At 43.3% G+C, this 26202-nt stretch overlaps 1 protein-coding gene across 1 annotated transcript; it reads left to right on the top strand.

Annotated features, from left to right (window-relative positions):
* The first annotated feature begins 4342 nt into the window (after positions 1-4342).
* Positions 4343-25903, top strand: ATP6V1B2 (ATPase H+ transporting V1 subunit B2). The gene is made up of 14 exons (XM_060251136.1): positions 4343-4518; positions 10805-10860; positions 12020-12118; positions 15518-15611; positions 16675-16752; positions 17612-17751; positions 18262-18363; positions 19451-19548; positions 20516-20639; positions 21574-21724; positions 22381-22463; positions 23298-23402; positions 23852-23981; positions 24083-25903. Exons 1-14 carry the CDS (start codon positions 4395-4397, stop codon positions 24223-24225), a joined length of 1527 nt encoding a protein of 508 aa, XP_060107119.1. The 5' UTR covers positions 4343-4394; the 3' UTR covers positions 24226-25903.
* Positions 25904-26202: the final 299 nt, after the last annotated feature.

The following is a 26202-nucleotide window of genomic DNA, read 5'->3' as shown; positions in this document are numbered from 1 at the left end:
CCTGAGGAAGGTAGGGTTTGGGGAGGGGAAGGGCTTCAATGAGGTACAACAATGTTCCCTCTAAGATGAGTTAGCGTGAGCTAGCTCACAGATTTTTAGTCTCCAGCTCACATATTTTTGTCTTAGCTCAGGAAGGATGACCCCAGAACACACTAATTTTATGCAGTAGCTCCCAACTTTAATGCCAGTAGCTCACAAAGTAGAATTTTTTGCTCTGCAGCTTAGAGAGAATATTCCAAAACTGTCATTTTTTCCAGGTGGAAGCTTGATGGTAACAAACTGTTTGACCTGGATGAGGCTGCATAGTCAACAAAGAAATTTGAGCTGAATCTCAAATAAATTAAAAATTTCCACCAATTCCCCCCTTCTTGCTGCTGACTTCCTACATGTCATTCTTCAGGGTCCTCTATGCCCGAGGAGCAGCCTTTCATGGAGATCAGTGGGGGGCACTGAGAAGCAGGAAAGTTCCATACCACTTATGAAAAATGTACAGTGCAACTCTAAACAGGGTTACATCCTTTTAAGGTTTAAGAAGATACTCTGTTTAGGACAGGGGGCCAAACATGCTTAACACAAGAGCTACACAGAATAAATATCAGATGTTTGAGAGCTGCAAGATATGAACATCAGAGGAAGGAAGGAAAAAAGGAAGGAAGGAAGGAAGGAAGGAAGGAAGGAAGGAAGGAAGGAAGGAAGGAAGGAAGGAAGGAAGGAAGGAAGGAAGGAAGGAAGGAAGGAAGGAAGGAAGGAAGGAAGATAATAGATGGGGGAATGGGAGGGAGGGAAAGAAAGCAACTTTAACCTTAAATGTGTTCTCCAAGCCACCAGCTGGCTTGACTTGGTGAAGTGATTTAAAGAGACAAATGCCTTCTCCAAGCCAGTTGATGGGGTTGTGGGGGCTTCAAGAGCCACACAATATGTGTGAAAGAGCCACAGTTTGGCCACCTCTGGTTTAGGAAAATACAATAAGTCTGGCTTCAGTTCCCTCCCCCCCCCCTTTTTTACACAGTGGTGTGGGCCTATAAGAAGGAGTTGATGAGGGGGGAGTTATGTTGCTCCTTGTGACTTTTTTTCCAGTTGCATGTAACATGTTTATTTCAAAGCTGAGTACCTTAATTACACAAAGATGCAACAACAAAAAGGGATTCTGAGGGGTGCTTTTGTGTTCAAGGTTAGCCTTTTCTTTACAAATACAGATGTCAGCATTCTCAGGAAAAGGTCCCGTGCCTGCCTGTTTGCTTTGCCTAGCTTGTGCAATGAAAGCTAAGGTCACACAGAAGTCAACCATCTTTGTCGTGAGATAGTTTTCATTTCATTTTCCCCTCCAGCATAGAGTGTTTCTCCTTATGTTGCTGGTAAAAGATGACTAGTCTCTCCTGTGAGACATGCCCAGTTTCCCTCACAGCCAACTAATGTACTGAAGATCACAGGGACAGAGAGACAAATCCTATTTGTGCTGGTGACACACAACCACACGTAGCAAATACAAGAGCAATGAATGCACCATCTGGGAGAAGGGCTGTGTTTTCCCAGATGCAATTTTGTTACAGATACCACGTCCCCATGATGTCAAACCAGCCTGGAGAGGAAGTTGGGGTTTCCGTTGTGGGCTACATGTAACAGACCAGGAACTAATGTACAATTTTTGTGAAAGCCTTGTGAAAATATTGAATTATTATTTAAAGGTTTGTGATGTGTTTTCACCTGCTTAGTGTGGGCCAGACCCTGGCCTGGAAACACTGTCCCGTGGAGGGAGGTGCTTTCTACAGAGAGGCTAGGGAGGTTGCCTGGCAACCAGACAGGAGGCGAGTGAACTCCAAGGGAGAACAAGGGAAGAAGCGGAGGCTTTTTGTCCTGAGTAGACAAAGTGTGAAGAAGTTCCAGATGGGGGAAACCCCAAGAAACAGAGAAAGGCAGTTGGCAGAAGAGTGCCCATCTTCTGCCATCAGCCTTTGATCCTGTTTATTGGCCTTCTCCTGTGGGACTGCAAGGGAAACTGCCTTCACAACCTCTGAGACATGTGAGAACAAGATCCATCTGCATCTTGGGAGTCAGAGCCCAGAGGCTAAAAAGACTTCCTTCTCTTCTCATCCTAACTTGGAATCCACTGATAATTATCTTATGACATTATGTGTAGAATAGCCAGGAGATCTAGCTCTTTTTTGATAAGCACCACTAGGTGGCAAGACTTGTTTTTTTGGGCAAGAGACATTTCAGAGGAGGTTTGCCATTACCTGCCTTTGCTTCACAACCCTGCTATTCCTTGGAAGTCGCCCTTCCAAATACTAGCCAAGGTTGACCCTGCTTAGCTTCTGGGATCTGATGAGGTCGGGCTAGCCTGGACCCACTGTTTAAACTGTTGTGTTTAAAACTCCCATTGTAAACACATTGTTTCCTCCACTTTGATAAAAGCTGTTTGTTTAAGTGTTGTTTGGATTATGAATCCACAGTTCTGTGACCACTGACACAGCCCTTTTAAGGCTACTAAAAGGGTTACCATTGCATAATAAAGTGACAATGCTGTGGGAACGCCAGACCCTAGGGAAGGTTCCGGAAAACAATCTGTTGCTTTTTCAAAAATATGTTGCTATTGTGTGGTTGTGAGTAGGTGACCTGGTTACTGTATATCACATACTGTTCTAGGGGAGCATCTTAATTTACTGATCGGATCAAAGAGTAAGGAAATTGAATATGGTTCTGAAACAGCCACAGTATGTGGACTTTCACAGATATCTTAGTGGGGAACTACCAGCATTGTATGCAGAGGTGAGTCATAGGTGTTTTCCTTACATGGGTGCCCTTTTTACATGGCATCAAGAATCTGATATATTTAGTAAGCAACTGTTTTGACAGACCAGATCTTGGAGGAAAACATATCTTCTCTTAAATTTAATTTGTAATGAACCTGTATTTAAACATAAAATTATTTTTTAGAAAAAATATCCCTTATTCTACTTGAAAAATTTATAAATATACATCACACACTTGCCATTCTGTTTCTTCTTCATTGTTCCCCTGAGGAGAAGGAAAAGATGACATTTGTGAACCAGAAAAAGGAAGCAAAACATGTTGAGTCATTACTGGCCTTTATTGTACTGGATTCTCAGAAGCACTGTTTATATTTATGGTTGACATTTCTCTGCAGCAAATGACAGACCAGAACTCTGCACATGTTCATTGGCAATAAGATTTTTTTTTACTTTATATTTGGAATCCTGTTGAGGAAACTCTGTAGCAGAGGACAGGTGACACTGAACTTTATCACTTTATGTATTTGGATATGAGTCCAATAGCAGCTTAGAGACCAACAAGATTTTCAGGGTATGTGCAGTTAAAACTCCCTTAGTCAGTCACAAATAGGACTGGAGAACTGAGTCTTTTTATCCCAGACAGATGGATAAACATCATACTGTCTACATCGGACAAACAGGTCAGTCCCTGTGCAAAAAATAAATGGATGTAAATCCAACATTAAAAACTGCAAAACTCAAAAACCAATGGAAGAACATTTTAATCTTCCAGGTCATTCCATTACTGACCTAAGAGTGGCAGTTCTCAAACAAGGTAACTTCATGGGGGAAATTAAAATGTGAGATTGCTGAACTTGAGTTCATTCACAATTTCAGAACAATCGACCCCCGCCCCCAGGGCTGAATAGGACCATAGGAATCTTATCTCACTACAGATGCTAATTTTCTGCCCCCAAGCATCATTTCTCCTCTCCCCTAATCAAGCTAAATACAGAATGCCTTGAGTGGGCATGCACATGAAAGCTTACACCAAAAATTAAACTTTATTGGTCTTAAAGGTGCCACTGGACTCAAATTTTATTCTACTGCAGACCAACATGGGTGCCCGTCGAAACTATTTTTCTATTTGGGTCTGGTTGACGTTATTCTGTAGTAAAGGTGAGGAGGCACTCTGTACATGCTCAGGGGCGCTGCATTTTACTGTTTTATGTTAGAACCGGTGTTATGACTGGTTGAGATTACTCAGTCTACAGCACAGAAGAGGAGCAGGCACATGCTGAGGATTTTATGCTTTCTGATATTATACGTGACTGAACTCACCTCGCATGGGAGGAGAGCTCTGCACATGATCGGGGATACCATCTGTGAAAGCAAAGCATCTAAGTTGCTGAGGTGGGGCTGGAAGGAATCTAAGCATGCGTTCCCGCCTTTCCCCGAAAAGCCTCCCTGCCCAGCCCGGGTTCCCCTCGGCCCTCAGCACTCTGGCCAGCTCCTTCTCCCGGCCCCGCATTTCCCTCCCTCCGTTTCCCTGCCCGGCACTTCCGGGTCTGTCGGCCTTGAGCAAGAGGAGGGAGGGGCTGGGGAACCGAGAGGGCCTATTTCAGCGCCTGCGCAGTGGCGCTGCAGCCGAGACAGGGAAATAAGATGGCGGCGCTGCGGGCTATCCGAGGGATGGTGAACGGAGCCGTGTCCGAGTTGAGCGGGGGAGGCGGCGCGCGGGAGCAGGCGGCCGCGGTCACTCGTGACTACCTCTCGCAGCCCCGTCTCAGTGAGTAGCCGGGGCAGGCGGGGATGGGGGCTGCCCTGGAACCTCTCCTACCTTTGCCCCCCAAGGATGGCCAGGCTCTGTCATGGTTTGGCTCCCGCAGATACCGGCGTCCCCCCTCCACCCTTGAGCCTTCTCCTTCTGGGCCGCCCATGCGGAGACACTGTGGCGTGGTGGAGGGGAGATATAGGTTCCGCTTGGGGCTCCATCGAAAAACCGGGTCTTTTGCTTCTGCAGTGTAAACAGGGCCCCTGAGTGTGTGCAGAGTAGCTGCAGCTTCCCGCCGAGCTTAGGGAGTCGCTCATTTGTTTTTTCCTCAGTGTAGACGACCTCCCAGGACTGTTATGAGGATAAAATGTGAATAGGGAAAGCTCTAATTCCTGGCTGGGTGGATGAGATTAAGCTAATTAAGAGCGATGCAGTAATAATATTGCTCCCCCTCTCTTGTTCCTTTTCTGGCGTCCAAGATCGATCTCTTCTTTCTCCCCTGGCTATGTATTTTTTTCTGGCAAGGCGGAATTCCTTCCCTCCCTGTCTGTCCTGTGTGCGCCTTCCTATTGTATTCAGCTGGAATGCTCCCTTCTGGTTTTGCATTTTCGCTTTTCCTCTTCAAGGGTATTTTAAGGCCCTTTTGCCCTTAATCACTGCCTTCGTATCTGAGTTGAAGTGGTTGAGTCTCATGCTTTTGCTTCTGTGAATCAATTGTGGGGTGTTCTGCAGTGCCAGGTGTGTGTGTTACATTTGGGGCAAATTTGAGGGGCTCTGAGAGGGCAGGTGCTCTTGCAAGGGAAGGAGATCAGGTTAGAAGGCCTCCTTTTATCCAGAGCATTGGGGTGCTTTGGTTACTAAACAAGTCCAATGCCTTGCATTGAACAGCCAGTTTTTATTCTGCAGTTCTTGGGTCCTTTACTTGGAAGTAAGCCGTATTGAGCACAGTGGCTTTTGCTTTTGAATAACAGGGGCCTAGAAGTAGGCTTCACAGCTTGCTTGGAAAGGGAATTCTCACCTGTTTGTGCAAAGGTGTGAAATGGCACAAGTACTGAAAAGCCTGGTACAGATCAGACTGAGCTTTCTAGGCCAGTTCGTCACTTGTGCTGATTGGTGCCGCTCAGTGTGCAAGAGAATCCCTGCTGTCAAGATTTTGTTTCCATATCAACAGAAGGGGCAGGTTGTGGGTGCTGCTCTCTGTCACGACTTGAAGTTTCTACCAGCTCCTTCCCCTTCTCCAAGCAAAGCTATTCTGGGTCTTATTTGAATGGGAAGTAACAGTAAGTGGTTGTGAAATATTTCTTCCGTAGGTTGACTAATATGCCCTGGCTGAGTCTCAAGGTCATGTGATACACTGCAGGATGACACAGAACGTGTAGCAGCCCAGAGAGGCAAGATGGCCTAGTATTTTGGGACTCCTAACACTAATATCTGTATCTTTAAAAAAAAGTTAGCATGTGAAAACAGCTTAGATCTCTTCCTAGCCCTATAATATGTAGATTTATTGCTGTGTGATTAAAATTTAGTAGAAAAGACAAGCATGCAGAGACCGTCATTGTGGGAAGCTGTTTGCTTCCAGAAATGTTGGAGGATAAACAGTATAGAAATTAAAGCATACAATAGCTGTATCTTGTTGCATGTGACTATTCATGGGATTTTTCAGCAACATCTAAAAATGAGAGAAGCATCAAGCAAAGATTAAGGGTGTTACACAGGAGGCACATCATATAATCCCTGCTTCACCAGCTGAACATTTCAGATGATGGAGGTTATGGTCCTGTGCACATTCACTTAAGTGTACATTCCATTGGATTCAGTGAGACTTCCCACCTAGGAAATATTTCATATATGAACATATGTTTCATATATGAACATATGAAGCTGCCTTATACTGAATCAGACCCTTGGTCCATCAAAGTCAGTATTGTCTTCTCAGACTGGCAGCGGCTCTCCAGGGTCTCAAGCTGAGCTTTTTCACACCTGTTTGCCTAGACCCTTTTTTGGAGATGCCAGGGATTGAACCTGGGACCTTCTGCTTCCCAAGCAGATGCTCTACCACTGAGCCACCGTCCCTCCCCAATGAGGGACCTCACACATGAACATATAAAGCTGCCTTATACTGAGTGAAACCATTGGTTCATCAAAGTCAATCTTGCCTACTCAAACTGGCAACAGCACTCCAATGTCTCAGGCAGAGGTCTTTCACCTCACCTATGACATGATCTTTAACTGGAGATGCCAGGGATTGAACCTGGGATTGTCTGCATACCAAGCAGATGCTCTACCACTGAACTATTCACCCTCCCCAAATATATACTCAAATGTGTGCAGGACTTGTGAGATTATAGATAGTTGAGATCATAGATGACAACAATCATGAGCTTTGAAAATAGTATGTGCATTTTCTGGAGACCTAAAAATTTTAGAGAAGTGAAAGGTGGCCATTCTCCCAGTAGGACTAGGAACTCCTGGACCTGTCTTTTTTTTTTACCCTAACAAAATATTTATTATGGGTTTTTTAATCATATTCCCCATATCTATTAGTATTTACATCTGACTTTTCTTGGCAATGGAGATCCAGAGCAGTTTACAGCATCATTCTGGCCTCCTCTGTTTTTCTTTTGTCAACAACCGTGTAAGGTAGGTTAGACTGAGAATACCAGGCCCAGGATCACCAATTGAGCTTCCATGGCAGAATGGGAATTTGAATCTAGCTCTTCTGGATGCTGGTTAAACACTCGAAGTGCAATACTGCTCTGATCCTCCATTTCTCTCAGATTAAAGACCGTGGTGTTCCTGAACTGTTTTTTTTGTATTTGATCCTGCTAGACCTAACGCTGCTGAAGCTGGGCATGTGTTCAATGATATTTACCCAGTGATGAATGCTTGCCCAGTTTTGGCATAGCTTCAAGAGTCCCAATGAACCAATGCCAAATACTTAAGTGATTTTCATGGAGGGTTACTGGACTGCCACCAATCTCAAGTGTATTTGTCATAGTTACAGGGTTGGGGATGTGAAACAAGGTTCAAAAAGTCTCTTGGGGTCAGTTCTTTAGCCAGCAGTTCCCAACATGAATTCCCATCACCTGTGTTTTGTAAAGCTGCAAGCAGTGAGGTGTTTGTGGCTGAGCTCTCTTGCTGAAATATCATGTTGGCTGGTCCTTATCTCTGCTCTGAATCTCATTGTGTGGCTTCTTCCATGCATTGTCCTTCAGTCTGAACTCTTGGAGGAAAGCGAGGATGCAAATGAAGCAAAATAAACCATATGCAGGCGATGAAATAGGGATCAGATCATAGAAACACAAAAATAACTACTCGGTGTAAAAACTAGACTTTTCTTTCTACTCAAGACAGGTGGGCACAAAGGTTGTGCATCCTAATCCTGTTTCTGTCGTTTGCGGGGGGTGGGATATATACAAGTGTGCAGCACACTAAGCAGTTACAATTGTGCAGCTCACAGAAAGTGGAAGTATAGCATCCCCTGGGATTGCATGGGCTTTCCAGCCTTGTGCAAGCACAGAAATGAGCAGACTGGATTATGTTCATAGTCCATGTGACCAAGTACTGTAATTCTGTCAACGGCTTGCATCTTGAGTAGCCAATAGCATTCTCCCTTCACAGGATAACTTGCCTCCATAAAGATACCTTCCTGAATCATCTCAGACTGAAGCTGAAAGTCCAATTTTGATGTGTCCTGTTTTAGATTCTGGCTTCCTTTTTACTGAATGCTATCATTCTTCTTTCCACCCCCCCCTTTGGGGTGTCTGTCCTCACCTCAAGCAGTTTATACTCCAGTGTCCATGGCTGTAGGCTGACTGAGACAAAGGTTGCGTGGGGGGTATTTATTATTTGTTTATTAAAGTATTTATATTCTACCTTTCCTCTTAATTCAAGGTGGATTTCAATAATAGTTAAAACATCCCTGGCTAAAGTCCTTCCTCTACAAAGATAGCAGTTCTGGGTGACACTTTTGAGCAGCTAGCTCCACCAATAGTGTTAAAACAAAGAAAGTAGACAATCTAGCAAAATTCCAGGAAGGAAGTGTTCCACCCAGTGTTGGGAGGGGGGAGGGAGCGTTGACAGGAGTGTCATGAGTTAGGGGATTCTCTCTGCTTTGAGAATAAAAGGATGGCAGCGTTTTTATTCAGTTCTGAGCTCTAAACTTGCCTTGCCAGATATCAAATGCAGCTGAGCTTTCTGTCTCAATCTACATATTGATAGTCAAATACAATGAAAAGTTCTCCACAGTCAGCACATTGTGAGGTGATAGGCCGGATTCTGCTGATTATTTTTGCATTTCTCAATGGGGGAGGGTGATTTCCACCCTGTGTCAGATCTCCAGCTCCCCTGAAAGTAGCAAGGAGGGGTGGGCTTTTGGGCAGTCCCAGAAAGGGAGAGGCAGAGAAACGCTTTCATCAGTGGCAGTTTTGAGCAGGATCCAAGCCTTTGTCTTTATGTTAGTGGCTGATGTAAAACTTTAACTTAAGCAGGCACACAGTAGATTAAAATAAGATGTCAAGATCAGCTGCATTGTCTTATTTTGTGTGTGACACAGCTCAAAGAGACTCAGCCTTGGACTTTGGTAGGGTTCCAGCAGAAGTTGTTTGTAGCTGTGAGTTTGTGACGAGGAATGTTTCTAAGTACCGTATATCGTGGCTGTCTGAATGTACTGTGCAGGTTGGTTTTCTTGGGCTGTCTGAGGCAAAGGCACTTCTCAACAAACTTGTTACTCTTTATTTCCAGTGTAAATATCTTTGTGTTGACGCAATACCACTTTCATGTACATTCCTCCCTTGGATAAACATGAATTGGCCAAGCTTCTGTCGCTCTGCCACTAAGCTCTGAGTTGCTTCATAAGTGTCCCCAAAACAAAGAATGTCACCTATATACATTTGTTGAATATTTTAAGTAAAATTCTAACATTTAAAGTGTCTGTGATCGTGACTGTTAAAAGTACACTATTGTGGTTATAATGGTTTTGATTTCAGTTCTTCAACACTTGGTGGCTTTAAGACCAACAAAGTTTTATTCAGTGTGTGAGTTTTTAGTGTGCCAAGCACACTTCCTCAGGAAGTGTTCTTGGCAAACAAAAGTTCACACTTCGAACAGAACTTTGTTGGTTCCAGTGTCACTGGAACTCCAACTTTGTCCTGTTGCTTCTGACCAACATGACTGCCCCACCTGGATGAACCTATTCAGGTCACTAGTCCCCAGTAATCTGATGGGTTTATTTTACTTCTGTCTGTATGTGCATAAATGCCCTGTTGCTCTTTCATCCTGATCTTATGCATGCTACTTGGCTGTAAATCCCACTGAGTTCTGTGGAACTTGAGTGTGCTTAGAATTGCGGTCTTAGTGATGTTAGTTTGTTCTGCTGTTGTAGGAATCATCAAGCTTGTTCATCCTTTCCCCAATTCCAGGGGTGGCTGATTAATGATTAGCCCAGTCTTGTGAGTCTGGCAAAGCCGTGTGGCTCACTAAGACATTTCTGTATCCCCAGATCATGTGAGACTGAACCCAAGGGTTTGGTGATGCATGCAGATTGGGAGTTGATTCCTAAATGAAGAACCTTTATTCCTTACTAATAGGTTCTTACTCCACCCTTCTTCTTTCCGTTTTCCAAAAGAAGTCATCTGGGACAAATTCATGTTCCCTATACCTAGACATTCTTCCTGAGGTTGGAAATAGGGGAAAGATGGCTGAGGTCCCAAGAAAGTTTGTGCCAGAGTGGGAATCTGTTGCATTAGTTTCTAGGCAAAGAAGGTTGATTCTCCTCTCCAAGAGTCATACAGGTGGTACAACAGCACCAGGAAAATGATGCCAAAAACGCATGCCCACTGCTCCTGGCAAGGAGTGCATTGTGTCAGTCATTGTTCAGTCATCAATGATGAATGCTGTTCCTCTGAAATGAAACATTTTTTGCTACCTAGACAACAAAATGGTTCATCTGAAACTGACTTCTACTAGAGTTAAGGCATTGGTGCAGATGATGCAATGTTGCTTATTGCAGCAGCTCTCCCTAGATTTGGATCTTTCTCAGCCATGCTACCTGAGATGCCTTAACTGGAGAATACCAGGGATTGAATCTAGGATATTATGCAGGCCAAAAATGTGCCTCTACTTTTGAACTGTGGGATTCCCCTTGAAGTACCTGCAGCTTGGGACTGTGTCCTTATAGCAAAGGGGACTTTGAGGTGTAGGTGCTGTCTCCACAGTTGCAGAACAATGTATCATCCCGTCTGTCAAAGTGCCTTTCATCCAGATCTTATTACTTATAAGGTTTTTTAAAACTTCTTTTCAGCATATAAGACAGTATCTGGAGTCAATGGACCACTGGTAATCTTGGATCAAGTGAAGGTAAGTTTGGTTGCTTAAAAATGGGCCCACCCGTCCAACTTCTAAAACTTGATATCCTACAGATTGCCTGACACATTTCCAAACGCACTGATGTGCAGGGGTCGTTTTGTAGAAAAATAGGTAGTGGGGCTCATCCAAGGACTGTTATGCAGCTCCACATACTATTCAATGGACAAGGTGGGGAGGAGGAGCGGGAACCCTCAGAAAGGTTCAGGAGCTGTGCTCCTGTGAGCTCCTGCTGAATCCGAGGCTTGCTGATGTGTAATGCACCTTCCTTCTATGGGGTCTCCACAGCAGGGCAATATTCTTGCAGTAAGTATATTGGGGTGAAAAGTGGTATTCTCCACAAAGTTTCTGATTAACCTCCGGTTTTGAAAGTGCTGTGCTGGAGATTCAAGCAAGGTCTAATTGCAGTTTCTTTTAGTGTACCAAAATTAAAATGTGCAGAATCTCTTTAACTGTAAGCTGCTAGCTGCAATTTTGGAAGGCCCATGTTGTGTTTTATGATGTGGCTGCTTAGTCTTGCATGATTTGCAGACTGAGCCATCATCTTAAGCAGCAGACAGAAATCTGGGCAATTGAAGGCTCTTCAAGAGGGCCTGATTTCAGTGCTAGTACAGAGGCTTTGTGGGCACATAACTGCAGTGCTGTGTCAGCTGTTGCACATTGCTGTAATTTAGGGTGCCCTGGAAAGCCCTAGAGAGGAATTTCCAGAGTTCAGTTTCCTCTGCAACACCTCCATCCCTGAGACAGCACTGTTGATATTCCAGAGCTGTGAAGGCAGATTGTATCCTACGCTTCCTTCAAGGTGAGAATCAGGTGCTATTGAAAGGGCTAGTTTTGATGGGAAGCCCACTTGGCAAGAGTTACAGTGCTGATAGGAATGACGCAAAGGAGCTCTACTATGTCTGACACACTAGCTTTTTTAAAAAAGCTAGAATTCCAGGTTCCGGAACTGTGGGGTGACAAAAACTTCCTGAACTCTGAAATCCCAAGCAGCAGCCTTTATCTAAATTATAATTGTCTTGAATTCAGGGTGTCTGAGCTTCACAAACAATGTGCAATTGCTCACTGTCTGTTTTGGGGACTCTGATGTTTGCATCCATTTGTTCTGAACAGAAACCTGTTGACCTACCTTACCTTGATTCCCATGGCTTAGTTTCCTAGATATGCAGAGATTGTGCATTTGACACTTCCTGATGGGACAAAGAGAAGTGGGCAAGTGTTGGAAGTCAGCGGATCCAAAGCTGTGGTTCAGGTAAATGGCAGAGTGGCACATTGGGGTGGCATGGGGGGGCCGGTCCTGTGACTCTCTTCTTGACTAGAAAAAGACCTTCTGGGTATCTCGTGGCTGTATAGAGATCTTTGTTGAGCCTAGTCAAACACAATCCTTAAGCAATAGTTAGTAGTCATAGCAGAAAACACCAGATTCTTCTGCAAATGCAGCCACCTCATCTGCAGCACATGGGGTGAAGCTTTGTGTTTGAGTGACAGTGTTGATTTATGTGCTCTCTGTTCTTAACATCTTGGGAGCAAAGGAACCTGGTTGCTGAAAGCTTTAAGCATGAGCTGCACAGAAACTTCAGAGATCCATCCCGTTAGTGGTGCGATACAGGCTGCCCTAAAATCCTTCTGCCTACCTCACTGCTAAGGTTGCTGATCTCCTGGGATCAGTTCATCTGGAGAAAATGGCTATCTTGGAAGGTGGATGCTATGGTGTTATACCCTACTGAGGTCCCTGCCTTTTCCAGATTTCTGTCCTCCCTTGGCTACACCCTCAAAATCCCCAAGTATTTTCCAGCCCAGAGCTGGCAACCCTGCTCTCTGCCCATTCAGTTGTGGTAACTGTTTAATAATTTAAATCAGAGTTTATTGTTGCAGTTGTAAAAAGCTGGTGAGAATGTATAATGTGACATATTAATAAATAGTATCCATTCCATTATTTAACTATTCCAGTAAGAAATAAATGGTTCCCAAGCTCTTAGAACTTACAAAGTATCCAGTTTCCCTCAGTTCACTCATAAAGTTCCCATGTTCTTTGTCGCCATTCTGTAATTGAAAGCCTCTTTGCCTCAGTCACCAGTCGTTTGCTTATCAAGTTTGTTAAAAAATAAAGAGTACAACAGGCTGATCTGACACAGAATCTGTTTACCAGCTGAAGTATATGTAGCAAAACTCTGGAGATCTACAAAGTATTTCCTGTTATTTTTGCAATACTGCCCGATGTTAATTTCCAGTATCTTTTCAGTAATTCCACCATTAATGTATCAGATTTGTCCTTTCTTTACTTGAATGCCTATATTCATCTGAAGATGTAGTGGTATACCACCTAACTAGCATTCTAAAAATCTTTATCCAGAAATCGAATATCTAGGGCAGGGGTGTCAAACATACGGCCCGCGGGCTGGATCAGGCCCGCAGAGGGCTCCAATTAGGTCCTCCAGCAACTAGCTGTCATCTGCTTCATTTTCCCCTGCCTGCTTTTTTTGGTCACCATTTTGTGTTTCTCCCCGGACAGGCCAGAGCAGCAAATCACCCTTTCCCTCTCCCCACTTCCTTTTCCCTAAGGGAGGAGGAGGGAGGAGCAGCCTCAACCAATGAGGGAGCTTGGCTCTATAGCTCTTTTGGTTGATTAAGTTTGCCAGGCTCAATTAATCACTCTGCAGAGCTACTGAGACAAGCCTCTCTAGGAATGGCTGAGGCTCCTCCCCCTCCTCCTGCCCTGGGGAAGGAAAGAAAGAGCCAGAGCTTCTTTAGCCAGTCCCCACCATCAGGAGAGCTACAAAGAATGATTTTAAGATTAGCAACGTTTTAGTGATGGTATGAACTTTTTGCCTTGCTACAGAGAGACAGTTTTGTTGGGCTTGTAACTGGGTTCCCCTCCTCTTTTTCACTGTACCCATGCCCTCCAGTCTTTCTCAATAAGAAAGCATGTGAACTATTTAGAAGAGAAATATCAGCATTAGGCTGTGAGTGTTCCACCCCAGGTTTACCCAGCAAATTTTCCTTATTTTTTCTTTCACATTTTCCTTTGATTGGGTTCTTGAATTTAGACTTCCCAGGTAGTAGGCTGACACTGACCACTGTACATGGCTGTCTCTCTGTTCTTGTAGTTTGGGGGGGGGGGGGGGAGTTGTATTTTTTTTTTTAGTTGTAGTCATTTTTCTGGGGGAAATTATAGTTTTGTAGACAAGCACAAAGCCCTCAGTCTGTGCCATGGTGCCTTCACATGTTCTTGACTAGTACATGAAGCAACTTCTGTACAAAAGCTCACAATGCCCAGCTACTTCATGTTCCTCTGGGTCTTAGGCTCAAAGCATTGACCATGAGATGTCTGTAATGTATGTCAATGAATCAAAAGTAGGTTTGCAACTTACAGATGTGCACACCTGAACAGCACATATTCAAGACTGGTACAGCACAGACATTGTCTGCGTTTTTGATGCAAGAATTCATAGCAAGAGGTGACATTTATCAGATTGTAAAACAAAATATTGCAAGCGGGCTAATGTTTTAAGCATGTTTTATTTTAAGCAAAAAAATCTTTAATTGTGTGTCTGTGCCCTTTATAAAGTTTATATGTCTGTTACCTGGCATTACATTTTATGATACACATGGCTTGGCCCAACATGGTCTCATTTATGTCAAATCTGGCCCTCATAACAAATGAGTTTGACACCCCTGATCTATGGTTTTTTAAAAAATGTATAAGAAATCAAGAAATATGTACTCTAAAAGATATGCATGCTTCCAATTCATAGTTATGTCCTTCAGATTATTGCCCTCCATTCAGTTTTTTATAATTTTGAGAGGAGTCTTTTGTGATCTTTGGACTTGAACGGCCATTTCACTTGGACTGAGGGATTCACATCCTGGTAGCTGCATGATAATGCATCCATGAAGCTTCTAAGTTGGCATTGGGGCTAATTTCTCTACTGCTCATACAACTGAAATTTCTGATGTGCATAAAAATCCTCTGAGCATCATTTGCTTTCTCCCAGTGTAAACATTTCTTGCTGCTCTGAACTTTGGAAACTTTTAATACAAGGCAGGCATTATTAATGATATCTGAGAACTCTATTGTTTGCAGTACTTGTGTCATGGTTGTAATATTGTAAAAACAATAAATCGGATTATGTATCGTTATTCGTCAAAACTTCCAAATGGATTTCTGAGAAGCTTCTATTTTAAGTATCATCAGTATGAAAACAGGCTATCTGTGCAACCAGCACAGTTCAGAATATTATTCAGAGTCGTGCCACTATTGAAATTATCTCTATATAAAATACCTTGCTTTTTGATGGTTGGCATGTTATTCCGTGTAATTGTGTTTAACAAAATAAAATTTGAGAATATTCATTTTACCTTACAGATGCTCTGCATATTCATGAAAGTTTCAAATTCTTCCACTTTCTCAGATGTTACCGTCATGAATGTTTCATATTTTAATGCAGTTATGCTCTGAAATTTAGCCTTCCTTTCCTTTCAGTGTCAAATTAAACTACTTTGGATTTCTCAGACATTATGTACAAGGACATTTCAATCTGTTTCTAGCTAATGTTTATCTGTTAGAAAATTATTCTGCCCCACTGCTCAACAAGAACTTCAGTGGTCAGACTTCTCCACATTTTTAAAAAATATTCATCTTTTTTTCAAGGTTTTTGAAGGGACATCAGGAATTGATGCGAAGAAAACATCCTGTGAATTCACGGGGGATATCCTTCGAACCCCAGTATCTGAAGACATGCTTGGTAGGTTTAAGATCTACTTGGACTGATGATGTTTCCAGGATGTCAGTCTTTTACATATAAAAAATACAAAAATAGAACTGTGATATAAAGGCTACCATGCTTTTACTTATGATTTTCAATAGACAATAAAAACAATTTTCCACAGAGCTCATTGTAAATTAAACATACAGCATGAAATTAATAATAGACATGTTTCATGTTTCCACTTCAGTATTATTGATTGATTTCTTCTTGTTAAGCTGTATGAAGTGAAAGAGTAAGCCAGTATTTCTTTTTTAAAACTTGAGTAAAGCCTTCCATTTTATTGCTGGCCAAACCACTCTCCATTAAGGAACCACCTTAAAAATACAGATAACAATGCTCTGAAAAAATTTATTACATTAATGTGGTGCATTTAAAAGACCCTGGGATGAATTCAAAACTTTATCCCCAAATTATGTACTCGTAGGACTCACCCATTGTTGCAGTTTACTTTTTACTTCTCTATATGGTGCTGCCAATCATTTTTCTTTTATCTGGAATAAAGCCATCACTTTTAAAGCTCGCATAATGTTCTCAAGCTGTAAGCAAATAATTCCAAATTTCTTATAAGCCATTCATCACTTTGACCAGGAACAAAACCTCTTCCTCTTGTTGATGGCCAAAAAACTTTAGAGATACTACCAACTACAGGGAACACACTCTTAAGGGCCAGTAGTTGGTAGTATCTCTAAAGTTTGCTCTACTGTGCATTGATGATACTTGATAGTACTTTTCACCCAGTAGAGCAATAATAGACGCGTCTATTATTATTATTTATTATTTTCATGCTGTATGTTTAATTAACAATGAGCTCTGTGGAAAATTGTTTTTACTGTCTATTATTGAAAATTATAAGTAAAAGTATGGTAGCCTTTATAGCAAAGTTCTATTTTTGTATTTTTTGAATATATCCAAACTGTGATCCCATAGTTGTTTTTTGCACAAGTCTTTTACATAGAGCAAGTATTAATATGGCTGTATTCATATGGCTATTAATATTAATCTGCTAATACGACTGCTGCTGTTTTTCTTGTCTTTGAAGGGCGCGTGTTTAATGGATCAGGAAAGCCCATAGACAGAGGCCCTATGGTTCTGGCTGAAGATTACCTTGATATCATGGGTATGTTTAAGAAAATATTGTTGAGCGCTGGAGCCTGATGTTCACAGATGAACTGAAAGCTTTGTGTGTATATGTTCTTAGCATAAATAAAGCGGGAATTCAGTTAATATCTGCTGTGCTGATTGCAAAATCCAGCAATCTGTATTGTACCCTTTCAGAAAATTGTATTCAGGATGGCCTTTTCAAGTCTGCCCTTTAGCTCAAAGTCAATATTGGCAGTAGAGGGCCTTAGCCATGCATAAGCTCAGTTAGCTTGTGTCCAGTTAGTTGGCAGCTTCTATTTGTTTGGTATTTTTAGTGTTTCTATGCTGCATTCTGGACATATGTTCTCAAGCCAGTACAGATTTTGAAATAGCAAATAAAATTATTGTCTGAATTAACACAATAATAATTATAGCTAGGAAATCTACCAGCAAGACCAAAGACCAAACAAGAAATGTTCAAATATGCAGATGTAGTAGTTAAAGGGTCTAACTAGGCACAGGTTCAGATCCCTACTCTGCCATGAAGCTTGCTGGGTGACCTTGGGCCAGTTGTAAGCACACAGCCTAGCCTGCCTCACAAGTCTGTTGTGGATAAAAATGAAGAGGAGAGAAGGATGTAAGCTGCTTTGGATTCCCATTGAGGAGAAAAGGGACATCTAGGGATCTTAAATAGGACACTGACTTATTCAAAATGTGTTAATAGATTATTGATACCAGATCTTGTTTCCCTCAGACTGTGCTGCTCAAACTTCTTGTCAGCCCTTAAGTCTCTGAACCAAAATACTGAATTTTATATCCTTTCCTTGAAGTTGTCTTAAGCTGCCTTTAAAGCAAGGTGTGGGCTTTAAATGACTGACTTTCTCTCATTAAAATAGGTCAACCAATCAATCCTCAGTGTCGAATCTACCCAGAAGAGATGATTCAGACTGGAATTTCTGCTATAGATGGCATGAACAGCATTGCCAGAGGACAGAAAATCCCCATTTTCTCAGCTGCTGGCTTGCCCCATAATGAGGTAGGTTCTTTAACAGTGCTTTATGTTGATACACACACACATTCTAGAACTATTTATATGGGGGTGGTTTCTCACTGTAACTTTGACTTTTAGAAGTAGATCAATGTTCTTAAAGAGAAATTACATCTTCTAGTGTTTTCTGGAGAATAGTCCTCCTTTCGCATACAACCTGGCTTTCAGGCAGCTAGGTTTCATTTAGGATTAAATGTTGACAGAAATGAGCATAGCTGCAGCAGTTATCGTCTCCACACAAGGAGAGAGAATTCTCATCCTTTCCAATAATTTTTCAGTCTCCTGATCTGAGTTTCAGCTGCGCAGTATTTGTGTCCCTTCAGCCTTGTTCTACTATATGGGTGCTGAGTGGAAAGATTCCAATCTACATAGCAGCTGTCTCATTCTTGACACATGTGAATGGAAACTGTGTCCAGTCTCCGCCTCCTTGTCCCTTGAGTTCTTTCTGGAAGTCAATGCACAGTGCATGGAAGACCAGCTCTTTCTTCTTTCTTTCAGATAGCAGCGCAGATCTGTCGCCAGGCAGGCTTGGTGAAGAAATCCAAAGATGTGATGGACTACAGTGAACAGAATTTTGCCATTGTGTTTGCTGCTATGGGAGTAAGTGGATAAATGGGCAGGCAGGAAGTGTAAGCAGTTCTGAATGGATGTAGTAATGCAAACTGCCACTTTGGGGGCAGGAAGGAATTTTCCTCCAGGCCATATTGGCCCAGGGATCCTAGAGGTTTTTTGCCTTCCTCTAGGCATAGCGCAGGAGTCACTGGGGGAGTGAGGCAGGGAGGTTGCTGTGAATTTCCTGCATGCAGGGGGTTAGATTAGATGACCTTTGGGATCCCTTCCAGCTCTGTTTTTATGTAGTGTTATAGCATATCTACAGACAAGTCCCATGGTCTCCTTATTTCCATGAGCTCTAATGTTAGTCCTCGACACTAGGTCATTAGACCTTGTCATTTTTGTTCACCTATATAAAAGATGAACTGTAGGTAGCTTTGTCTGTAAGAACTTCCAAAAAACAAAGAGGACTCTAATGTAATGAACAGCAGATATTGGTTCTCAGTGGGTTTAATGTATACCACACACTTCTGTTCTAGAAAAAAATTGACTGCAGACAAAATGGAGGAAAAGCAGATTGTTTTATTGGGAGAAAAATAATGTTGAGAGATGACATTTGAGAGTCTTGCTCTGTCGTTTCACTGATAAAGTGGGAAATAGAGTAGCTCCAGTTTCACCTTCCTGTTCCTTCATCAGCCTTTTGGTTTGCTTTCTCCTCCACCTGGCTGTGGCAGGCTGGACTTGGCATAAACAGAGTTGGAGGATGTGAGGGCTGGGGAAATATGGCTTCTGCATCTCCCACTTGTTTGGCTTGTTTTGAAGGGACAATCTCTTGGTGGTAGCCTAGCAACTGTGATCAAAAAAATTATCATGTTTCCATTGATAATACATTTATTAGAAGTATGAGTGGTGCACCCATCCTACCATTAAGTGAAGTGTTGCCTCTTTGGCCTCTCTTTCCTGATGGGTCGAAGGGACAATTGGGCAAGTGTATAGAATAAATTAATCATCCCATATAGGTTACCACGTGGCAGAGCTGGTGAAGCTCCTTGAACTGTAATGCTTTAGAATTACATTTTTTCACAGCCGAGTTTTAAGTTGCCTTTTTGCTTTACAACCAATCATCTTGCTGTAGGTGAACATGGAAACGGCTCGGTTCTTCAAATCAGACTTTGAGGAAAATGGCTCCATGGATAACGTGTGCCTGTTCTTGAACTTGGCAAATGATCCAACGTAAGTAGGTAAAACTTGGCACTGTTCACATCACAACAGGAAGTGAGCAGAGGCTTCTTCCCAAAGCAAGTTGGGAGGCAGCCATTGTGGGAGGAAGATGACTGAGTAAATCACAAACCACTCAGAAGCGTCACTGTGACCAGTGACCTTCCCTAGTTTGAAAGAGGGTATGGTTTTGTACAGTACATTTAGAGTGACAACATAAGATGGCCATCATGTGAAGCCCAAAGACACACATTCCATCTCAGGTACTGAACATTAAGAATTACTGCTGGGAAGAAAAATAACCTTCCAATATACACAAAGCAACCTGCTGAGCCCCCAGTTCTATTAGACATTGTAAAAAACACTTGCTCCTTCACTGAGAAAAGTGGGTGGGAAACAGGTTTTCACTGTTCGTGAGCCATCTCTAAGGAAGGTGAGAAGAGAGAAGCTTCAACAGCCCATACTGCCTTACACTCCTGACAGCTGTTACTAAAGTGACATAAGTGTCCTTTTGCCATGGTCTTTACTGGAGTGTTGTGTAGGTTGATCTCATGTTGGACTACATCACCAGACCTGTCTCCACTGCTTTCATTAATGACATTTCTGTCTATAGTTAAAGGGTTTTATCCCCAGCTAAATTGACAGCTTCCACCAATTTCCCCTTCCTGGTGGAGACCCCCTGATGTCACTCCTGAGGGTATCCTATTCTCCAGGAGCAGCATTTCATGGAGAACAGTGAGAGACAGGGAAGTTCTGTTCCGCTGTTGAAAAACTTAAGTCTGTATCCATCCTACAATATGCTGCGGTGCTTGTAACATCTTTCTGTTTGGTATTTCAGAAAAACCATTGTGCTGTATCTTGATTACTGTGTCCAGCTTTCGTTTTCCTAACTGCCCTTTCTGAAGAGCAGATTTTAGCTTGTGTTCAATACAGACTGCCTGTCTGGGACCCAAATTAATCAGCCTCTGTTGTTCTTTTTCAGCATTGAGCGCATTATCACACCTCGTCTTGCGTTGACCACAGCAGAGTTCTTGGCTTATCAGTGTGAGAAGCATGTCTTAGTTATCCTGACAGATATGAGCTCCTATGCCGAAGCTCTGAGAGAGGTATTTATTCATCCTGTTCAGCATATACGTCTCTGCCTGGCGGGCAACTGCTGTTCTAAGGTGGGGTGAGATTACTGAAGTCAGAAAGTGGAAACTCCTAGTTGGCCTACAACTGAGTAGCATCCCTGGTTCTGAGCCAGGCTATAAATTACTTCAACTAAATCATATCCAGGAATGGAAAGCACACATTGCACCCAATTATTAAATTTTCTGCCTATTTATGAAGTCCATGTTCAAAAAAATTACTGCGGTAAATCTGCCACTTATTCTTGATGAATAAATATTACTTCCAAACACTTGAGCATATGTCCATGCTTACCCACAACCTTTCCCTCATTTTTTTTTTAAAGTAGGACAGTTTGGCATAGAGGCAGGGAATGAAATTTAGAAAGGCATGCGATAGACTTCCAAATCCTGCAACACTTACGGTAATTTCCCCTCTTCTTGATCTTGGGGACTGGGCAAGGTTTGGGACTGTCCCTGTTGTTTTGCACACCTGGTTTACAGAGCCTGAAGCAGAAGAAATGCTCATTGAGGGGCTCTTCCTGTGTTTCCTAAGATTCCAGATTCGTGCTCTGTCACTGCCATGGCAGTGCAGAGTTGCCTTTAAAGATGCCCTGAGATGTGGTACTTCAAGTCTTGCATAGCTGCTGCAAGAGATGGTTACGCATCCAATGAGTGTACATGGTGCTCTGTTGTGCAAGGAGGAGAATCTAAGTACAGTTTTAACAGAGAGGAGGAGGTGTTGGTCTTTTGGTCGACCTCTGATCAGCACTCCACTTTGTAGAGGTGGGAAGAGTGCTGTATGGCCAAGGATTGAAAGAATTTTTGGAGCTGGTGATCTGTTCTCTGTGCTCTCCCATTCCCAGACGGCTTTGATGCTTCTGCTGCTGGCCCCAGCTTTTTGATAATTTTCTTTTTCCATTTTCTACAGGTCTCGGCTGCCAGGGAAGAAGTGCCAGGTCGCCGTGGCTTTCCTGGTTACATGTACACAGATCTGGCCACTATCTATGAGCGGGCTGGAAGAGTGGAAGGCAGGAATGGGTCCATTACTCAGATTCCTATTCTCACTATGCCCAATGATGGTGAGTCCTCATCGAGTATGCTTTTCTGTCTAGGCATGTGTCCCTGCATGGGGCTGTCATGCCTGTTGCTGGCAGGAAGGGAGCGTGATTGCATTGAGATTGAAGGGAAGCCCAGTTTTTTGGTAGCTGAAGAGTTTGGGAAAGGCTTGGGACCAGAGCTGATTGCCATTTCTTGTTAGCTCTGCTGGTGGACATTAACTTGGCACCTTTCATGGTGTACCTTTCACAAAAGACCCTTGAAGGGGTCCTGCTCTGTGTCTTGTATACTAGTAATGCAGACAAACTCTTGATGCATATTTAGTTTGACAAGTGTCCAAATTTGCATGCCTGTGGTCAGAGAGAAAGGGGGAGGGTTCCCAGGCATTTTGCTCCTCTTCCCACGCAGTTTTCTTCTGCCAGGACAGAAACTTCTTAGGTATTTTCCTCTTCAGCCTCCTTCTGCCCAGGCATTACACATCTTCCCTGTCCCACAAGAATCCCTGTTTTGTTGATGCTGGCTGACAGCCCAGTTATCGAGCAATGCTGCAGGTACTACCTGGGCTGCTGGGAGAAAACACCACCCTTTGTTTCCAGCCCTCCTGTTGGCTGAGTCTCACTGTTCGCTTCTGGAGTGGTCAGAGGAAGCTGGGAAGCACTAACATGCATTCTTTCCACAGATATTACTCACCCCATCCCTGACTTGACGGGATACATTACTGAAGGCCAGATCTACGTGGACAGGCAGCTGCACAATAGACAGGTCAGGCTGCTGTATGGGGAACAGGGGGCTTGTCTGGTCATTTACCGAATGAAATTCCTCTCTACTTCTGGCAGTTGTAATTTTACAGTGTGTCAGAGTCCTGCATGGCTCAGATTTTTCAGGCTGCTTGATCACAAAAAGTGTATTACTAGCGTGTAACTTGAAGGCCTGTGAGTGAGTTAAAGCAGCTTCATTTCAGCCATGCAGTACTGGGTTTCTTGTAAGATTGCCAAAAAGCTCTGTTGTTCATATGCTGCTAGAATATTTGCTGTGCAGGTTAGGAAGCAAATGCTTACTTAGGGTCAAGTTCCTTGATATTAAAAGTCCAGTGACACCTACAAACTGATTGTTTTGACACAGGCTTATATTGGAGTAAATTTTGCCTCTCAGCTCCTTTGTTTTGCTGCTATAGAACTTAACTACTGCCCATCTGGAAAGTTTCTTGGTGGAGATGTTAGTCTTCAGAATTCTCAAAGAGGTCAGGCTAGGAGATATCAGGCAGACACATGTTTGTGAGCAGCATCTTGGCTCATTGCCTTGTTTGCTGCATTTTATCCTTCCCTTCAAAGAGACATAGGTGATCCTCCAGGCCATGCTTACAAACACCTTGAGCAGGAGATTATGTGGAAATGAGCTATATAACAAACAAGGATTGGAGCCAGGGTCTCCCCAAGCCTAGCCCAAAACATTAAGCATTGAATCGCACTTGTTCTTGATGCCACTCGCTTATCCTAAATTAGTATGTTTAATTGCTTGCCAGCCACACTTGTATTAATCACCTTGCTTGATGGCTCATAGTCTTCAGACATCACTGAAACCCATTTCTCCTTCCAGATTTACCCACCTATCAATGTACTTCCCTCTTTGTCTCGATTGATGAAGTCTGCTATTGGAGAGGGGATGACAAGAAAGGATCATGCTGAGGTTTCAAATCAGTTGGTAGGTGTGACCTTAACACTAACAAGCATGTGGTGGGTGGGTGGGAATACAGTGACACGGTAATAATAAACATAGTAGTTAGAAACATTTCTATCTTTGTCTCCCAACAAGATCATTAAGACACATATTGATTAAAACATACATCAATAACAGTAGATTCTGTTTGCTGCTGTTTATAAACTGTTTTCAGACTAAAGCCAGTGTCACCCATAATGCAGAACAGAGCAAAAATTAGCTTAGTTCTCTGATCTGGTTTTTAGAGTCATCAAAAGCGAAGGGTAAGAGTCAGGGCTGGGGAAACAAGTTCTTATGACACGCCTAAACACAACAGACTTGCTACCAGGTGAACCATTGCAGGAAAAATGTCTAGCTTCAGCACACGATTCTGCTCAGTATAGCTTGGCTCCTAGCTGGCTATTTCTGAACCCTCCTCCCTTCCTTCCTCCCAGTATGCCTGCTATGCCATTGGGAAAGACGTCCAAGCCATGAAAGCTGTTGTAGGGGAGGAAGCCCTTACTTCAGACGATCTTCTCTATCTTGAATTCCTGCAGAAGTTTGAGAGGAACTTCATTGCTCAGGGTAGGTGTCAGATGCCCACGCAGGGCGACAAGTGCCCTTATTGCTGTCACAAAGTCTCGGTCTTTGTCAATATGTGACCATGCCAATGGCTGTCCTTACAGGGCCCTACGAAAACCGCACTGTTTACGAGACGCTGGACATCGGCTGGCAGCTCTTGCGTATCTTCCCCAAGGAGATGCTGAAGAGAATCCCTCAGAGCACCCTGGCAGAATTCTACCCTCGAGACTCCACTGCAAAGCACTAGCCGCACCTTTTAGCTTTGTGAAAACGCTGGGTTTTTTTTCGTCCCTCGTGTTGGTGTTTACTTGTCCTCCCTATGATTAAACCAAGAATAAGTGACATATATGTGCCAGTGTTCCTGATGAGCTTACGCTGACAACAGAGTTTAAAATATACTCCCCTTTCTCAGACTACTGGGTCTTGAATGGTTTACATTAACGGGGGCAGGGAGTGGTCCATCTTCACAATTGTATCATGCTAACTCTGCCCTCTTGGTTTACGGGGGTGGGGGTTGGACTCTTTGGAAGTGCTTGAAGGCTGCATTTTCGTTCGTTGGAACAATGAACAAATATCAGTCACATGGAAAGGCTGAGTCAAACAAGAGTCAATGGGGGAAAATTATCTGTTCCTTTCTCAGGTCATCAGAATTTTTCCACTCTGTCCAACAGTGTAGCACATATTAATCCACCTGAGCTAGCTTGCCGAGGAGATATGGCAGGGGGGCGGGAGGCATCCATAACACAGTAGGACGATTGTTGTGGCAGGTTGAACCCACAGATCACTGCTAGCTCCAATTTATGATGGGGAAAATGCAGAGTAACTTACATTGCAAATATTTGCACGCCTGGTGCTTGCCTGGTAACAGTTACAAGATTCCTACCTCTTCTGTGAGTTAGACAGGGGAGCCACTGCTGGGACTACCAGTTGAATTGGCCAAATGGGACTCTCTGGCCTGCAAGTTTTGTACATGTGTGAATGCAAAGTTGTGACAGAGTAAGGGACTCCTTCCACCTGTTCCCTTCAATTCCAGAATAGCCACAGCTGGAATCCTGTGCTTAGAGTGGCCGTTCCCCCCACCCCAGCTAGTAAATATTTACCCTGAACAGTATTAATCTTCACAAGATGATCCTGACAGGTAGCTCAGTGCTTTCAGATACAAACCACGAAACAGGCCAAGGTGTGAACCTGATAGAGTTAAGTGCTTCGGCTTAAGGTCTAATGGTACCAAATGAAGAGCAAAGGCAACAGGGACGTGAGATGAAAATATTTTAAATTCTGTTAAACAGCCCTCTTGTGTGACACTCGGCTTTGAACTGTGTCTTGCCTTGGTTTGTGTTCTAAACCACCTTCCAAACGCGGAGCTGGCTAGCCGTGTGACACTGGGCAAAAGAGCTCGAGTTCGTATGTCGCTGACAGCCAAACACTTGTATGGCATAGGCTTCAAAGCCCAGGGCCAGCAGGATGTCGGTACCTTCTTGGTCAGCCTGCCAGGCTATTCCAGAGGAGCTGTGCCTCGTACTGGCTTGAGTGACCCGGGTTGCAAGCTGCTGGCCAGCCTCCTCTCTGGTAACTAGGAGCTGGCTCAGAAAGGTTTATGATGGTTCAGGTGGCGTAGAGTGCGCCGACTCCATCATCTCTCCACCCCCGCACACACCCATGCGACCCTCCAGCTCTCTTTCTCCGATGCAGATCTTCCTCGTACTGTTTTTTGGTCTGTGTGCTCCGTAACTTGGGTGCAGTTGCCTTTTTTCCCCCCTTTATTCTAGCGCATTCCATCGAAGGTGTGTCAATTCTATTTTTCTCTGGATGAAGGCAGGGGATTGGGGCTGAAGTGGGAGATAGCATGAAAATATTTTAATGTAGAAAAAAATTGTGATATCTGAATAAGTTAAACATGGAAAAATAAACGTCAAACAAAATGAGTGTCTGTTTTGTGTTTTGGGGGGAAGCAGTCTGTCATAAATCATAAACCTGGCCGTGTCAGCTTTCTAACTCCTTTTGAAGGTTGGAACATAACCGCTGAGGAGAAATTGAATTCTGCAAGTTGCTGTTTTGGCCTTTGAAGGGAATAAGGACCCTCCCCTTCCGTACACATTTTCCCATTGGTCTGCACCTGATTTGTGAAGCTTGATTTAAATGTGACGCTCCCCAGTATGGATCCCCTGTCAAAGGGCCTTTAGCCTGTGGACCTGATTCAGCCAGGCTCCTGAAACCAGCACCA

The sequence above is a fragment of the Heteronotia binoei genome, chromosome 12, assembly GCF_032191835.1.
Source record: "Heteronotia binoei isolate CCM8104 ecotype False Entrance Well chromosome 12, APGP_CSIRO_Hbin_v1, whole genome shotgun sequence".
Taxonomy (NCBI): domain Eukaryota; kingdom Metazoa; phylum Chordata; class Lepidosauria; order Squamata; family Gekkonidae; genus Heteronotia; species Heteronotia binoei.
Note: the sequence above shows the minus strand (reverse complement) of the source record. Positions and strands in the feature narration are given on the sequence as shown.